Source organism: Pristiophorus japonicus, unplaced genomic scaffold (assembly GCF_044704955.1).
Source record: "Pristiophorus japonicus isolate sPriJap1 unplaced genomic scaffold, sPriJap1.hap1 HAP1_SCAFFOLD_513, whole genome shotgun sequence".
Classification (NCBI taxonomy): Eukaryota; Metazoa; Chordata; class Chondrichthyes; family Pristiophoridae; genus Pristiophorus; species Pristiophorus japonicus.
In genome coordinates, this window is record NW_027254419.1 from 253,533 (window position 1) to 272,001 (window position 18,469).

The window sequence follows — 18,469 nt, forward strand, 5'->3', positions numbered from 1 at the left end:
TTCACCTGTGAGTATTCCTCGCTGCTTCCGTGACACAATACAAGGCGGCTTCAGATATTGTGTTTTTATTACTATTCATTGATGTGAATGTTCTCGAAAGTAATTACAATTTATTTCATTCTCTGACAGATGTCCAGTCCGAAATCGTGCTGACCCAGTCGGCTTCTGTGTCGATGAAGCCCGGAGAATCTCACAAACTGTCCTGTTCAGTGAGCGGGTTCAGTTTGGACAGCTACTACATGTCCTGGGTTAAACAAGTTCCCGGGAAGGGGCTGGAGTGGCTGCTTGCTTACTATAAAGCGTCCAGTAGCATATATTACGCGCCTGGAGTGGAAGGTCGGATCATCCCTTCAAGAACATCTTCCACAACCTACATCGAGATCAAGAATCTGAGAACCGAAGACACCGCCATGTATTACTGTGCAAAAGACCCACAGCGACCCGAACCCGTCTTGGGCTCGTACTGAAAGTGATCGAGAGCAATTGCAGCAACTTCCATCGAATTCTAGGTCAGTAACGGTGTAAAGTATATCAAGAGATGTGTATAACCTACATTGCAAGAATGTATTTGCTGCAGCAATAAACTGTTTAAGAATAAAATGCACATTAACGAACTTTGTACAGATGAAGATGGTTTATCGTTACTGTGTCCAGGATTAGCAACGAGGATTCAATGAAAGCTTTAATATTGTAACTATGGGTAGGACTTTGGTCCATTTCTGCGCTCTCAGAAAGAATCATCATTCGACAATCAAAATCTGATAAACCTTTCTGTTGATTGAGCAATTTATTTTCTGCCAGCGTTAATCAGAGAATGAGTGGAGTATTTGTGCGGGTCCCTGCCACTGTGGTACAACAGTGGGGTCACGGTGCTGTACACGGCGAGCGCCTCGTACAAAAACCCCCCACACGGAGTTTGCTCACGCCTGCGATCATTGCCACCGCAGGAGATTCGAAGCAAACGAGTCTTGAAAACAAGCAATGGCTCGAAGTAAAATAGATTAGTAAAATGACCAGCACAACTTGAAATATCTGGCTGTTGCACTCTTATGGGAGTCGGAATGAAGTTTTTTTAGAGCACTGTGCAATTTAGTCTCTGTATTTTACAGTTAACTGTCAGCTGAAGTATTTGGCACGGCATGTCTCACTGTGGTACAGTGGGTGGCACAGCAATTACTGTCAATACAAAAACCCCTCAGCACTAATTGAGTAAGTCTGGGTCAGTGCTCGCTTTCACAATCCACTGTATCTGCAGTGAAGTCCTATTTATGTCCAGCACTGTCCTACCAGCACAGTTTAATATGGATAAACTGATCATTATTCATTGATCAGTTGGTAATTTCATGAACTGTTCACGGGTTGCTCTGTGAAATATATAACACCAGTGCATTTATAAAGAGTGAACAATATCCATTAATACATTTATCATTTTATGAAGATCCATTGTGGTTTTACTTTGCCTCTGGGATGTGAATATTTAAACTAATGTTGGATTGCTGTCTGTTTTACGCAGTGCCGGTTATTGTGTGACCCAGCCCAGGGAATGTAACACTGTGACGGCATGGACTACTGGGGAGAAGGCACCATGGTGACAGTGACAGCAGGTAAGAAACATTCACTCTTTCTGCAACTGTGGAATTTGTGTCTTTATTGTATATTTCTGTTTATTTCAATAATTCACTGATTCGCTGGGTTCTGTACTGAGATTTGTTGCTATGTTTCATTTGATTCTGTTGCAATGCTTTTATGGAATGAAACTGCTTCTCCACAGAACATGTTGTTCAGGGATTGATCCCCAGATTGGTGTGATTTGGTGTTTATCTGCCGATGGGACTCTGTGCCTGGGTTACTTTAAACACCCAATGGTTGTTAAATCCTTTGGTGTTTCTGCAATGCTTAATCTCTGCAACATCTAATTGCTGCATGTTTTCTGATCAAATGCAAATATTATATTTAAATGTGTTTGAAAGGTGATTCTAGGCAGAAACAGAAAGCTTTAGATGTTATAAGTAAATGTAAGATATTTTATTGTGTTTTATTTTTTGATAATTGCAATGTCATTTATTGATCAAAAGTTGACGAATGCTCATATATGTGAAATGTTACTGTAATGAAGAACTATATAATTAATATATTTGTGATATGAATCAGATTGAACTTAATACAAATGAATAGAAATAACACGCAATAGCACAACAATATCCTATATCAATATTAATTGATTAACATGATCCATCTAATCACAATTCTGCTCTCATTATTTTATATTTCTACTTATTTCAATAATTAATTCGTTCAGTGATAGACAGGTTCGCTGGACACTGCATTGACATTTTTTGGCAATGTTACATTTGATTCCGCTGAAACCGTTTATAGAATTAAGCTGCTTCTCCACAAAACATTCTGTTGTTGTATTCAGCCGCTCAGTGCTGTGGTTTGCTGTTTAGCTGCTGAGCAGAGAGTGTGTCTGGGTTACTTTGAATAACAAAACTTTTGTGAAACTGTTTGACGTTTGTGCGATGTTTATCTCAATGACATCAAACTGCTGCAAGTTTTTATGATCCGTTTAAAACTGTTTCAAAGATAATTGTAGGCAGACAAAAAGCAGGTTTATAAATCAAAAATCGTTACTAAATAATGTTCTCCATCTTATTATTTAAGTGAGAATTAAAGGTTCAACTATTAACCTATGCTTTATGATGCACACATTTAATCCATGAAATATTGCTGTAATTTCGAATTATACGATTAAAAATTTGCAGGTTGAAGGGTAGTTAAATAAATATAACTCAAACAATTATAATGCGGTAATATTGCCCAATATCACTAAATATGCGATGCAATTAATATTCTTGCATTAACCATTATTCGCATCCCACAATTCTGCTGCGCACTGGTCACAATTAACGTGAGCAGAAAATTTAAGAGGCTGGCGACAATTTCTGATTCGGTCTGAAATGATTTTAATAACAGCATACTGATTCCACCGCAGTTCAAGAAGGGTCTTAAATTAATTATCTCCCTGTTTTACACAGATCCACAACAGATTGTATTCAATTATCAATTAAATGCGAGTTGTAAATTACAGTTTGTAAATGTCATAAATCTGACGGGTTATTAAATTCTAAAATTACGTAATTTGTTCAATTAAATTTTTTGTTTCATAGCGAGACAATTACCACTAAACTAATCTGTACCATTTGTAAGATGATAGCCTGAGCGTTAGACGTCGCTGGCAGTCAGAGCATTGTTCATATGATTCTATTTAAATTCAAGGAAAGTTCAGACTGACAGACACACAACTCATTCAAAGTCAAGCTGATTAATTTAATTACCATAAGGTCAATGTTATTTTTGAATTGAATAACAACATCCAGTCTCCCATAGCTGTGCTGCATATGGGGTAGAATTATAGAGAGTGAACACATTACATTTAAGAGTTATGTTTAACTGAGGTTCATGTTAAATTGATCACCACAATCTCTCCTCCATTTGCTCATGAAATGTCAGTGTCGCAGATGGCCTGAATGAATTCTTCCCCGCCAATATTACGTTGATCATTCTGGAAAGTAGTTTCAATAAATAGCTTAATAATTAATTTACGGGCATTGTGTGAATTACGGGAGTAAAATATAAAAAAGATTCTCTATGTTATTAAATAGTGGAGTCTATGTTACCGACTGCACACTTGTCTGTTGCCTGTGACTTCATAAAATATATTTTACAGTTAAAAATGAGGATAATGTTTAAACTGGAGGGCCCTGATTTAGAAAACATACAGCGTTACAGCCCAGTGATAGTTAGTGAGATGTAACAACGGCCAGACATTGAATTATTTAAAATAGTCCACTCCTAAATCCATCATGTGAAATCCACTCTGAGAAAAGAGGGAGTTTATGTTGTATCAGAGAGTTCAGAAACATGCAGAGTTTACATGTTTCGCGAGAAGGGGGGAATATATTGGAAGCTCCTGATCATTTTAACTTATTCAAATGTGATTTGAATCAAGTAAACATAATATATTAGTCTGAATGTCTTCATCTTTTAATATGATTCTTAATATGTTAAAATTGATAAGTGCCATATTAAATTAACTGAAACGCTAATATGTCACACGTTACGAAGCAGGAACATGATTAAAATGAATATATACTAATTTTATTATGATGCAGTATTACATCAGCAAACATCAATATTACTTTAGCGTATAATATCAGTGTGAACTCATTAACCATTCATGACCTCCCACAATTGCGATGTATACTGGACAGGATTACAGTTACTGCAACAACTCTCGGGTTGGCGAAAATTTTAAATTATGTCTAAGATTAACTTAGTAAACAAGACTTGTCTTACTCAGTTTTGTTCAGATGGATAAGGTGTCGCCGCAGATTTTAATGAATTAACTTTGTCTTTTGCCTCGATGATTTTACAGGTTATATTTAATTATGAAATTATATTGAACCAGTGGCTAATCGGTTTTCAATGTAACTGTTTCCTGGTATGTTAAATTCCTACTCTGAAAGGTAGTCCCGATAAAATGCAGCAAACTACCATGGAATGTAGATTATTTCGATAAAATTGTTTTCAGGATTTGTACGATTGTGGAGATGGAGGGAGACATGATTGCAAGTCGAAGAAAGTTTTCCAACTTAATATCAGTTTAATTTTTTTTAAAACGTGCACTTTTGAGATGATCGGAAATTGACAAGAGACCAATTGTAAATCAGCTTTATTGAAACTGAAAGATGGAACCATCTATCTGCTGAGAGCAAGATTGTGCCTGTTCTCTTTCTGTGAGCCAGCTCACTGTGTGAGAATCAGGAGCCCTCCTGATTGGCTGTAAACCTTCCACTTTGTCCTCTTGTATTTCGATGAGTACAATTCGACTCATTTATTTGAGAAGTTTGTATCTCTGAAAAATATGACAGTTTCAGGTTAAGTTAGAGGAGGCACCTCACAAATGGGACCAATAACGCAATTTTTGGCATTCAGAAGCAGAAGTTCAAAAACACTTCTGTTAAACTGTTGAAGGTGCTTTAATCAGTTTCTAACCCATGCTATACCTGTCCCGGGAGTCCTGATGGGACAGTGAAGGGAGAGCTATACTCTGTATTTAACCCCTGCTGTACCTGCGCCGGTACTGTTTGGTGCGACAGTGTAGAGGGAGATTTACTCTGTATCTAACCGGAGAGACCTGCCCTCGGAGTGTTTGATGGGACAGTGTAGAGAGAGATTTTCTCTGTATTTAACGCATGCTGTACCTGCCGTCGGAGTGTTTGACGAGACAGTGCAGAGGGAGCTGCACTCTGTATCTATCCCATGCTGTACATGCCCTGGGAGCGTTTGATGCGGCAGTGTAGAGGGAGCCTTACTCTCTATTTAACCATTGCTGTATCTGCCCTGGGACACTGGGAGTTTTGGATGGGATCGTGCAAAGTGAGAATGTATTCTTTATCTAACCCGTGTTGTAGCTGCCCTGGGTCAGTCTGATTGTGCAATGTATAAGGAGCTTAACTGTGTATTTAACCCGTGCTGTAACTGTCCCGTGGCTCTTTGATCGGACAGTGTAGAGGCAACATTTACTCTTTATCTAACTCGTGTTCTGTCTGCCGTGGTAGTGTTTGGTGGGACACAGTAGATGGAGCTCTGCTCTCTATTTAACTAGTGCGCTACCTTATCTGGACTGTTTGACAGTGCAGTATTGGCATGGCTTTTCTCGAAATCAATCCCTTGATACAGCTGAGCATAGAGTGCAGAGGGAGCTTTACTCTATATTATTTGTAATATAACAGACCTGAAAATGCTTTATCCAGGGGCATTCAAGCAGCCTTAATTTGTATCCAACTAATAAAGTTCGAGTTAGCAAGGCAGATATGTTCAAATAAATATTTCCATTGCTCCAATGAAACAACAATGCCTTAATTGAGTTTAACCTTATTGCAAAATAACTGCTTCATTTTTGATTAATTGATAAACGTTAAACATTTTGAGTATCAGATAATGATTGAATGAGATTGGTCTGATCTTGAGTTCAATTTCAGAACAAACAGTTTCTGGAAAAGATTGAAATGGTCAGAAAGCAGCGCCTGTTCTGATCTTATGGTAGGCTGAAAGTTAATTTGACAATTTAACTGGTGAATGTCGAACTCCTGCTTCAAATAACCATCATGGGAACGTTATGTTTGAAATCAGCATTTCGTTCAATTGTTTTTTTTTAATGCACAAGGTAGGGACAGACGCAGGTCAGATGCAGCTGTTGGACTGGGTCACAACACAAGGCACACAGTAACTGAACTGCACTTCTGTGAAGCATTTAAAGAAATACATTCAGCCTGCGATGAATTGCCATTCACAATAATCTTTCAGACTCTAACGGTATCCAATTGAATCGTTTGAGCCAAATTTCTCAGTCCCTTTATTTTAACTGTCCCAATTCACTATAACAGACAATAAACATAGATCTGATAGAGGTGTTCAACATGATGAAGCTTTTCTAGAACTTAACCCTCTCTTTTAAAAAAAAATCCCCTCATTTTCCCTCTAGTTCTTTTGCCAATTATTTTATATCTGTGACCTTTGATTAACGACGTACTCATCAGTGGAAATCGTTTCTCCTGACTTGCTTTGACAAAACCTCTCTCAATTTTGAATACCTCTATTCGGCCTCCAATTAATTTTCACTGCTTTAATACACAACCCCAGCTTTTCTAATCTTTCCACCTAACTGAAGTCTCTGGTCCTTGGTATCATTCTGGGGCCTTGTCATCCTTTCTAAATTGTGGAGGTCAGAATTGTATACACTACTGCATCCGATGTCTAACCAGTGATTTGTAAAGGTTTAACATGACACCCGTGATTCTCTATTCAAGGCCCCTTTTACAATGGCAATAACGCATACAATTTAGTAAACTTCTTATCAACTTGCCCGGTCACCTTCAAAGAGATGTGAATATGTACTCCCAGCACCCTCTGCTCTGGCACCTCCCTCAAATTAATGCCTGTTAGATTATATTGCCTCTACATGTTGTTCCTCCAAAATGCATTAAATTGTATCTGTCATGTGCCTGCCCATTTCACCAATCTGTCGATGCACTCCTGAAGTCCGCTGCTATCCTGCTCACACATTCCCACGTTGCCAAGTTTGCATCATCCGTGAACTTGTAAACTGTATTCCCGATAACAAGTCCAGGTAATTTATATATATAACAGGAAAAGCAATGTTCTTCATACCGATCAATGGGCGACCCCACTAATCTTCTGTCAGAAAAAAACATCTGTTCACCACTGCTCGCTGCCTCCTCTCCCGCAGCCAATTAAATACCCAAGTTACCTCCATCCCTTTAATCACATGTGCTTCTATTTTCCGAATCATTCTTATATGAGATACTTTATAAAATGCCATTTGAACATCTATATATAACACATCTATTGCAACAGCATCATCGACCCTCTCTGTAACTTTACGGTGTAGACCGAGATTTCAGTATCTGAACAATAAACCACAGGTGTTTCAGTAATCCGCACAAACCAGAATCGAGAGATACCCATATCAGCAGTAACCAGGTTCTTTATCCTTCCTAGCATAGACCCGGCTGATAACCAACCGATTTATAATGTTTAAGTTTTGCCAATATTAGGTATTTAGAGAAGAAAACCTGTCCTGATGTTTAAATTATGTTCGGTTCGAACAACAACAAGAAGTGATTGCAACGACCCAGAAAGCAGTGCATGTTCTCACTGGCGGGAGGCTGGAAAATAATTTGTAAAATTAAATGGAGCTTTTAAAGAGCATCGTTCCATATAACCGGCTTTGGGAACCGTACATCATTCGGATTATTTCATGGAGTGATTGGGAAGAGGAAGGTCAGGAGACATCCAATCAGTAACAGGGGACAGATCACAACTCATACTGCATCGCTCTTCCTCCAATTCTGAGCAGGAAAGAGATAGGCCCGAATCAATCCCGATTGAGATCAAACTTGAATCCTAGATATCAGGCTGTGCAAAAGTTCCCGGTTCAAATCTGAGCTCTGAATTAATCAATTCACATTTTAAAGGAGACTTCAACCATTTATTTGAACGTCCTATATTTTCCTGGGAACAAAGAAGATTTAGATGAGGACTGATAGAGGGGTTTTGGAACTATGAAGGGTTTTATGAAGGGATTCAGGAAACATATTTCCCCAGGTCGGTGAGTTGGTGAGTAAATGGCACTGATTGAATATCAGCAGCAAAGGAATGAAGGGAGAGGGTATTATTGTACTATTCTACACAGGTGCTGTTGGGACATGGGTTGTCCTATCAGAAAGAGTGCTGCATGCAGAATCCATAACAGCTTAATAAAATTGAACGTTTGAGAAGAAGATTGGGAATTGGAAGGTGAACGGGATTTGTGGAGAGATCGTTCAGAGGCGTGATGGGCCGAATAGCCTCCTTCCGTGCTTTAAAGTTGTATTATTTTATCACTCTCGGTCATGCTTATAAACATGCTGGGATTAAAAAAAAGTTAATAAAACTAGTAGATCTTGCTGTAGAAGTTGCGTGATTAGGATAATTCACCCCACCGACATTCAACCAAGTGTATCCCCTGAAAACAATACTTGCATTTATATAGCGCGTTTAATGTAGTGAAACGTCCCAAGACGATTCATACGAGCTGAAGGAGGTAAAATTTTATATCAGGCCACATAAGCAGTTTTCTTAAGTATGGTCAGCAGTGATTCTGGCAATTGACCAAAATCTTGGTCCAAGAGGTTAGTTTAAACAGCATCTTAAAATGGAGAGTTGACTTCACTTTAATATCATGGAATGGCCTGATTTCGTGCTGCTAATAAGATTATGAGAGCAAAAGGATGCAGGGAGGAACTCAGAATATATAATGTGAAATAGTTTACTGTGAAAGTGATTGGAGATTGAGGGGAGAGTTCCATAATAGCAGGAAGGAATCTACGATACAATATCCCAGCATTCACTCCGTAAAAAGGGGCCTGCTGGGCAGAATGCCCCTTTAAGTCTCGTGACTATCCTTATGTACAAGACTGGAGTTTCGTGGAGGCGTTTCACGTCGGGTCTCATAACTCCTTGTAATTCAAATGTTGACCTCGGGTTTGATCGGTAAATGATGGATTTAGTTCACCCCGCAGTGAAACGTTTAGTTGTTTGGTTATTTTATAAGCACTGATTACAGAGTCTAACTTGTCCAATTGGCCAATCTTTCCCAGCGACACCATCTGCTCCCAAACTCTATGCCCTGCTCTCCTCCTGTGAACAACCCGACACTGGCGGCCCCGTCACCTATGGCTGCTTAGCGATGGACTACTCCCCGGAAATCACCAGCGTTTCCTGGAGGTCAGAAGAAGCGCCGATCACCACTGGATTGAAGACCTACCCATCAGTCCTCAACAAGAAGGGAGCCTACACACGGAGCAGCCAGTTAACCATCAGCAAGTCATTGGTGGGGAGTAGCGCAATCTACTGCGAGGTTCGCCGAGGTGGCTCGGTCTGGGACGTAAAAATGCCAGGTGAGTACTGTGGGATACAAGGAATTAATTGTGAAAAGCACAGGTGATATGTTCAACTTCTATACAACCTTGGTTAGACCAGACTTTGAGTAATGTGCACAGTTCTGGTCTCCATCTTACACTTCGAGTCATTGCACAGCTCTGGTCTTTATATCACACAGTGAGTGCTGCGTACAGGTCTGGTTTCCACATCATATTTAGAGTATTGTACACAGATAATGTCTCCATAACATATTAAGAGTGCTGCATACAGGTCTGGTCTCCATAAAACATCTCAGTGTGCATTCCGATCTCCTAATCAAAATTCGAGCACTGCGCATAGTTCTGGTTTCCATATCACACTCAGAGTACTACGCACATGTCTGGTCTCCATATCACATATAGAGTACTGTACACTGCTCTAATCTCCGGATCATATCAACTGTAATGTGCATAGTGCTGGTTACCATATTATAAGAATGATACAGAGGCACAAGGACGACACCAGAACTGAAAAATTGCAACTGTCAATAATTGCTGAACGGAGTGGGATTCGTTTCTCCAGAAAAGGGAAGGCTGAGTGGTGATCAAATGGTGGTCTTTAAAATTATGAAGCGATTTAAAGGTTAAACGTAGATAAAATATTTTGCTTGAGCAGGAGCCCGATATTGGGGCCATAAATATAAGATATTCACTAATAAATCCAATAGGGAGTCCAGGAGAAAGTTCTTCACCCAAGAAATTGGTCAAATATGGAACTCCCTGCCGCATGGAATACGAGGCGAATATCATAGATGCGTTTCAGGGGAATCTAGATAAGTACACGAGGGAGAAAGGCATCTAAAGTTATGTTGATAGCGGGTAGGCAATAGGGAGAGAGGAGGCCCATGTGGAAAATAAACATAGGCCTGTTAGGCCTAATGGCCTGTTTCGGTGATGTAGATTATATGTTAAAAACCACTTTAAAGTTCTTAATTGTTTGGATTGTAACAAATAATCGCCATAAATGTATTTTCTTGCAGACCGTGTGGTACATCATCCAGCTGTTATCCTTACCCTGAGTTCCAAGGAAGAAATCACCAGCAGCAGGTCTGCAACCGCCGTGTGTTCAATCATCGATTTCCATCCAAAGTCACTGACCGTGAATTGGCTGAAGAACGGACAAATTATGAAATCGGGCTTCATCACCTCTCCCGTATGTGAGGTGAATGGGAACTTCTCGGCGAGCAGTCGCCTGACATTCTCTGCCGCGGAATGGTTCGCCCACTCAGTCTATACCTGCCAGGTCTCTCATCAAGGAATCACCCAAAACCGAACTATCACCAGATCTCCGGGTAAGAGACATCGCCCCGGGAAGTTCCGGATCACTCTGAGCGCTGATATCAGTCAGGGCTTTTATCGTAATTAGTAAAAAAGCACTGAACTATTTCTAATTTCAAATCATACAGTTTGTTTTTCCTTTCGGTGTAAGCCCTGACTGAGGATTCCTCACGGTTCATGATTCCGTCACTTCGCCAAAGGTTGTCCTCTGCTTGCCCTTAGTCTCAGCTTTATCCTGAGTTGCCTGAGCATATTGGGAGCGACAGTCGGTGTCTCCAGGCATTTACTCTGTAAGGGCCACTGCTAGAAATTGCTAGAAAGGGTGTAGACAAATAAAATGACCTTGGAGTGCATGTCCACAAATCCCTAAAGGTAGCACACCAGCTTGATAAGTGGGTTAAGAAGGCAGACGTAATATTTACCTTTATTAGTCGAGGCATGGAATAAAATAGCAAGGAGCTTATGGTTGAACTGTATAAAACACTTGTTAGGCCGCAGCTGGAGTAGCACGTGCATTTCTGGTCACCAGGTTACAGGAAAGATATTGCTGCACTGGAACGGGTGCAGAGGAGATTTACCAGGAAGTTGTATGGACTGGAGAATTTTGGCTATGAGGAAAGATTGGATAGGCTGGGTCTATTTTGTTTGCAACAGAGGAGACCTGATTGAGATGTATAAGATTATGAGGGGCCTTGATAGAGTGGATAGGAAGGACCTGTTCCCCTTGGCAGATGAGTCAACAACCAGGGGACACAGATTTAAAGTAATTGGGGCGAGGTTTAGAGGAGATATGAGAGGAAATGTCTTCATCCAGAATGTAGTGTGGGTCTCAAAATCACTACCTGAAAGGGTGGTAGAGGCTGAAACCCTCAGCGCATTAAAAAAAAATATTGGATATGCAATGAACCTTCAGGGCTACGGACCAAGAGCTGGAAAGTGGGATTAGGCTGGATTGCTCTTGTTTGGCCGGCGCGGACACGATGGGCCAAAATTGCCTCTTTCCATGCTGAAAATGTCTATGATTTTATGATCTGCCTTTTTAGAACACAGCATTCAGTTCTGGGCACCGCATCGCAGTATGGATAAACTGGCTTTAGAGCGGGTGCAACGCAAATTCACCCGAATGATACCGGGCTAAAACGGCTAAATGATGAGGACGGGTTAGGCTTGTATTCCTTTGTGTAGAATGTGAAGAGGCGATGTAATTGAGGTGTTTCCGTTGATAAATGGAACTGATGTTGTAGATAGCAAGAAAATATTTCCTCTGGTGCGGTACTTCAGAACCAGGGACAGAACCTTAAAAGTAGATCTACACCATTCAGGGGTAATGTCAGGAAGGATAATTTCACACAAAGTCTCGTGTACATCTGGAAATCTCTCCACCACCGCCCCCCCGGGCCTCCCAAAGCTGTTGAGGGTAGGGGTCAATTGAACATGTCAAAATTGAGATTGATAGATCTTTGTTAGGCAAGGGTGTAAAGGGTTGCACAACCAAAGCGGGTAGATGATGTTGAGGTAGATATCAGCCATGATCTGATTGAATGGCAGAACAGGATGGATGGGCTGAATGGACTTCTCCTGTTCCTATGACACTATTACTGTCCTGCGGTTATATTCCCTCCTTACTCTCTCTCACTAGACATGATAAAAGCTCACTAATGACAGAAATTTTTAAAAAAAACTACTTCACATCAGTATTGCAATTTATTCCCCATGACAAAAGACCCCTTGAAATTCCCTCCCCACGACCTTTTACTTCTGCTCTGCCGGGGGGGGGGGGGGGGACGGGGGGCTACTCGTTCCTGCACATTTTCATCAACCCCAAAATCACAAGACACAGAAAATTAACTTTGTTTCCTGTTGCAACTATAATCCTGGATTTGATTTGACACTCGTTTTGAACCAGTGTAATTTCCATGTAGAGCTCTTCATCCTGGGGGTGGAGCCATTATACTGAGCGCAAATGCGTTCGGGCAGAAGGATCGATAGACGGGCGTAAAGGAGCAAGGATTTTCGGGACGAGTGCTATTCAGTGCATAACACAATTGCACCCAATTTTATTCAATGTTTTATGCCGGGTCTTTGCCTCACAGCCGATCACAGGTGGCTCTGGGTGCAAATACACAGGAAATGTTAAAGCTTCTCCCGGGATGGTTGCCAATTCGTTGTCCTTCCAATAATGATGGTTGTTAAGCAACAACGAGAGATTAATATCTCAAAGGTGATTTATTCTACTTTTGGGAGTTAAGCAGAATGCTGCTATCCTGACTCTGGAGATGAAGCTTTGCTTGACTTTCATTTCTGCTTCACAGAAGATTCCTCGTGCAACGATCCAAAAATCACTCTTTCGCCGCCCTCACTCGAGCAGGTCTTAATGGAGGCGACAGTGACCTTAACCTGCATCGTGTCGAATGCTCCTTTTGGAGTCACCGTGTCCTGGGAGCGGAAAAAGGACATTTTGAAACCAGGGAATCACGGTGAACCGGGAGAGGGCGACAGTGTGATCAGCAAGTTAGACATCTCGACACAAGACTGGCTGAGTGGGGATGTGTTTGACTGCGTGGTGAGCCATCGGGATATGCACACTCCGATCAGAGGTTCCATCCACAAGGAAATGGGTGAGTGGCGTGATTGTAGTAACACGTGAGAGGCTGTGACTATTCCCGGTGCTTGTGCATGGTCCAATTCGTTCAAATAAGTATATTAATAGATTACTTTGATAATTCAAATGGTAATCCCACGAACTAAATATTCTGGGATATGGGATGATGCATTTAAGGGGAAGTTAGATAATTGCAGGAGGGAGAAAGCAATAGAAAGACATGTTACGTGGTTTAGATGGTGAGCTGGGAGAAGGTTCGTGTGGAGCATAAAAGTTGGTATAAATCAGTTGGCCGAATGGCCTGGTTCCTAGCAGTGATTCCTATGTAATTTTCCAGTACAACTCTTCAAGCTCCCAGAGAGAAGGATTTTATTCCATTCTGTTCTGGGCTGAAAAACTGGACAGGCCACAGAGGCGAAAAAGGGAATCCTTTAAAATTCAGCGCAAACCACGTATCTCGCGCATTTAACCACCAGTGTCATTGTCTCTGGAAGTCTCCAGTTTATTGATGTTTATTGTAATTGATCTGCAGCTAACGATCCGCGGGAACCGGCCGTGTCTGTCCTCCTGCCCTCGGCAGAAGAAATCTCCGGTCAGAGGTTTGTCAGCCTCACCTGCTTAGTGAGAGGTTTCTCCCCCCGAGAGATCTTCGTCAAGTGGACCGTCAATGACAAGCCGGTGAATTCGGGCAACTACACGAACACCGAGGTGAAGACGGAGAACAGCAGCAGCTCTTTCTTCACGTACAGCCTGTTATCCATTGCAGCCGAGGAGTGGGCCAGCGGCGCTTCTTACTCCTGTGTGGTAGGACATGAAGCCATCCCCTTGAAGACCATCATCAGAACAGTCAATAAATCCAGCGGTAAACCCAGTTTTGTGAACATTTCTCTTGGTCTGATGGACACCGTCAATGCTTGTCAATGAGAATCTCTCGATTGCATTTCAGTTCTTGAATAAAAACCAATAAAGGCCTTTTCTTCCAATCGTGAGTTACACACACAGCCGCTCAATTAATTTTGTTTCCCATTTTTGCCAAGGGGCGGGCTGTTAATGTGAAGCAGAATATCTGTCGGATTTGGGCACAAAGCTTGTACAGCCAGCGCTCCCAGCTCAGATACACCACAGTTTGGAGACAGAGTAAAGCTCTTTCATGACAGGATTCCTCAAAGTAATTTCAGCAACTTTCTTCCCACTGGCAGAACCTGCAAAGTTCCATTTTCCAACAAACAATTGCAGCACATGTAGATCTATGTGTCATTGTTTCTCGTGTTGTCCATCCCTTCAGATTTGGGGCCGGTTTTAATTGGCAGCATCGCACCCTCTTGGATCTGAAATGAGGGCGACACGGGAACAAGGAACTGTACCTCCCACTGCCCCACCAGAGAGAGAGAACAAGTCAATTGTTAACCCCCTGTACCCCCACTGCCCCACCAGAGAGAGAGAAGAAGTCAATTGTTAACCCCCTGTACCACCGACTGACCCAACAGAGAGAGAGAACAAGTCAATTGTTAACCCCCTGTACCCACCACTGACCCACCAGAGGGGAAAGGTCAATTGTTAATCACCTGTACCCACCACTGACCCACCCGGGGGAGGGGAAAGGTCAATTGTTAACCCCCTGTACCTCCCACTGCCCCAACAGAGAGAGAGAGAACAAGTCAATTGTTAACCCCCTGTACCCCCAGTGCCCCACCAGAGAGAGAGAACAATCAATTGTTAACCCCCTGTACCCCCCACTGACCCAACAGAGAGAGAGAACAAGTCAATTGTTAACCCCCTGTACCCACCACTGACCCACCAGAGGGGAAAGGTCAATTGTTAACACCCTGTACCCTCCACTGCCCCACCAGAGGGGAAAGGACAATTGTTAACCCCCTGTACCCTCCACTGCCCCACCAGGGGGAGGGGAAAGTTCAATCGTTAACCCACTGTACTCGCACTACCGCACTAGAGAGGGGGGAAAGGTCAACTGTTAACTCATTGTAAGACCACTGCCCCAACAGAGGGAGGGGAAAGGTCAATTGTTAATCTCCTGCACCTCCCACTGCCCCACCAGAGAGAAGGGAAAGGTCAATTGCCAACCCCTGTAACTCGCATTGCCCACCAGAGAGAAGGGAAAGGTCAATTGTCAATCCCCTGTACCTCACACTGCCCCACAAGAGAGAGGGGAAAGGGCAATTGTCAACCCCCTGTACCTCACACTGCCCCAGCAGAGAGAGGGGAGAGGTCAATTGTTAACCCCCTGTACCTCACACTGCCCCACCAGAGAGAGGGGAAAGGGCAATTGTTAACCCCCTGTACCTCCCACTGCCCCATCAGGGTGAGGGGAGAGGTCAATTGTTAACCCCCTGGACCTCCCACTGCCCCATCAGGGGGAGGGGAAAGGGCAATTGTTTACCACTGTACCCCCACTGCCCCACCAGAGAGAGGGGAAAGGGCAATTGTTAACCCACTGTACCTCACACTGCCCCAACAGAGAGAGGGGAAAGGTCAATTGTTAACCCACTGTACCTCCGCTGCCCCATCAGAGAGAGGGGAAAGGGCAATTGTTAACTCATTGTGTCTCCGATTCTCCAACACAGTGAGGGGAAACGGCAATTGTGAAGCCACTGTACCCCTTAATTCCCACCAGGGAGAGATGCCCATCGTTGAATTGTTGCATTCCGTCGCCTGACGTCACCTGGCGTCTCGCGCTGAAAACATTTACACAGAGCGGGGAAGAATGCGTGCAAAAGTGAGTGCGTGTGTTTTTGTGAAAGTTCACGCTTACACATAAACACACAGAGACTTACACATAAACACGCACATAGGCACACTTACACAGAATATTACACATGCCCAGAATATAATACACACCGTCATTGTCTGAACCAGTTATTAGTACTCTCTGAAAGTTTGAATGACAGCAAAAATACACACACGCACCCTTACACTAAACAGACAAAAACACACGCATTAACACACATACACACACACACACGCACGCACACATGCACTTACACTCGCATAAACACACACATCAACACAATCCCACTAACGCATAACACACACACACACATTTACATGCGAACACACACATTTACACATAAGCGCACACATGCTTACCCCTAAACATACACAACACTTACACATAACCATACACACACACATGAAAAACACACACATGAACGTACTTATACAAAACACACACATTTAAACATAAATACACAAAATTTCATATAAACACACAAAGACCGACAAGTAAACGTACACAAGCGTACGAAAATAAACACACACTTACACGTAAATATAGATGCATAGAATCGCACATTAACACCCGCAAACTTGCATATCAACATTACATTAACACACATCAACACACAAACACAGACTAAACCAGAACAAGTGATCGTCATGCACATATATGTAAACACTAAAGTGCACAAAATACATCAGGCTATCGATGAATATAGAATTAAAATACACTCTTGGAACAGTCTCCCAACCATTATATTAAATAAATCATTTCTGATGTCATAATATCTCACATTCCTCTATTCTGGTCCTACACACACACTGAATTAACGTTCTTAGTTGGAAACTGATGCAAGTTAATTATGTTCAGAACATTGACCGTCACAAACTAATCAAGATTATAACTCACATCTGACATCTTACCCTGCCCCCTTGACAGTCTCCAAATAATTAGGTCGCTAAAACTATTGTTAAAATAATCGGTATCGCTCAGTAAACCTCCCTCGATATTACATCATACTATTCCCGAACGGTAAATCCTATGAAATTGATACAAAATCAATGAGCGTGTGACATTGAAGGAAAACTGTCAAATTTTCCAACACGGACTGTAGGAGGATCATAAAGGAAGAGCGACTGTGGAATTAGGAACACAGATAGATTGTTGGGAGTGATTAACTTAACACAGGGCATATATTGAACATCAAATTAGAGAACAAACTAATAACTTAAGGAAATAAAATAGAATATATAACAATAATACGATATTTTGGATTAGCAAACGATCTGAATATTTTCCTCCTCTACAACTCCGCAGATTCCTCAGAACACATCTGGGATGAAGACTACGAGGGCCAGAGCGGCAACATCTGGACAACCGCTTCCACATTCATCATCCTGTTCTTCCTCAGCATGTTCTATAGCGCTGCCGTCACTCTGGTGAAGGTGAGAAGATTCAGTGCATTCGCTTCGAGCTGACTGAAGCGGTTTGCCAAATCTCTGAACGTTTCATTGATAAAAACCCTGAGATAAATGCCCCAAAGCACTAAATCCCTGCTTCAATCTTTTATCCCTCTTTTACAGGTCAAGTGATCGGCTGGATCTTGGCCGCTGTGGATTTTCCTCATCTGGTTATTAACATCACTGTGTCCTGAAAATAAACTAGGTCCTCTTGGTGATTCCCGGATTCAATTGACTTCAGTATTTTCGTCTCTGTGTTTGAGAAGTGAGATAATCGTGGCTATAATGTAAATGTATCTCTGAGTTTCATAATTGTTTGAATATCTCATGTATAACGACGTCACTTTTCTCATTCATGATTCACAATTATGCCCTTCCCTTTATGTTGAAATGTTTCTCTCTCCCTGATGTCTGTTTCAGTTGTACAGATAGCTGGCAGCTCAGGCCGCGTGTGTTCCAGGCGCAATGTGACTCTCATTTGTTATATTCAATTCGTGTTAACATTTTAAAAACGTCTCTGTAAATTGTTCGATGTGAAATTGTTAATAAATCATGAATGATAAATGGAATATATTGGACTTTGTTGAGTTCCTTTCTCCAAGGCTCATTCACATCGTTCCCTTTCCCTATCACACTTTGTTTTATTCCCCTGAGAGTTATTCATCACCCGTCCTGTCTGGGTTGTGTTTGAATCCAATCCCTTCGGTGAAGGAGCCGCTGCGCCACCTAGTGTCCTATCATTGTAACGACACAATTCCCCCAGCCTTTTTACGTCATGCTGCAGAGGCGATATGACTGCACAGCGAACAGGCGGCACATGCAGTCTCTTTTAATATTATGGTCCTTCACG

At 42.0% G+C, this 18,469-nt stretch overlaps 1 gene segment (V, D, J or C); it reads left to right on the forward strand.

The window, feature by feature from the left end:
- The first annotated feature begins 1,530 nt into the window (after nt 1-1,530).
- Nucleotides 1,531-17,839, forward strand: LOC139253813 (Ig heavy chain C region, membrane-bound form-like). The segment is given in 7 exon segments: nt 1,531-1,604; nt 9,225-9,524; nt 10,526-10,837; nt 13,136-13,441; nt 13,958-14,287; nt 17,477-17,604; nt 17,743-17,839. Coding segments are annotated over 7 exon segments (1,428 nt in total).
- Nucleotides 17,840-18,469: the final 630 nt, after the last annotated feature.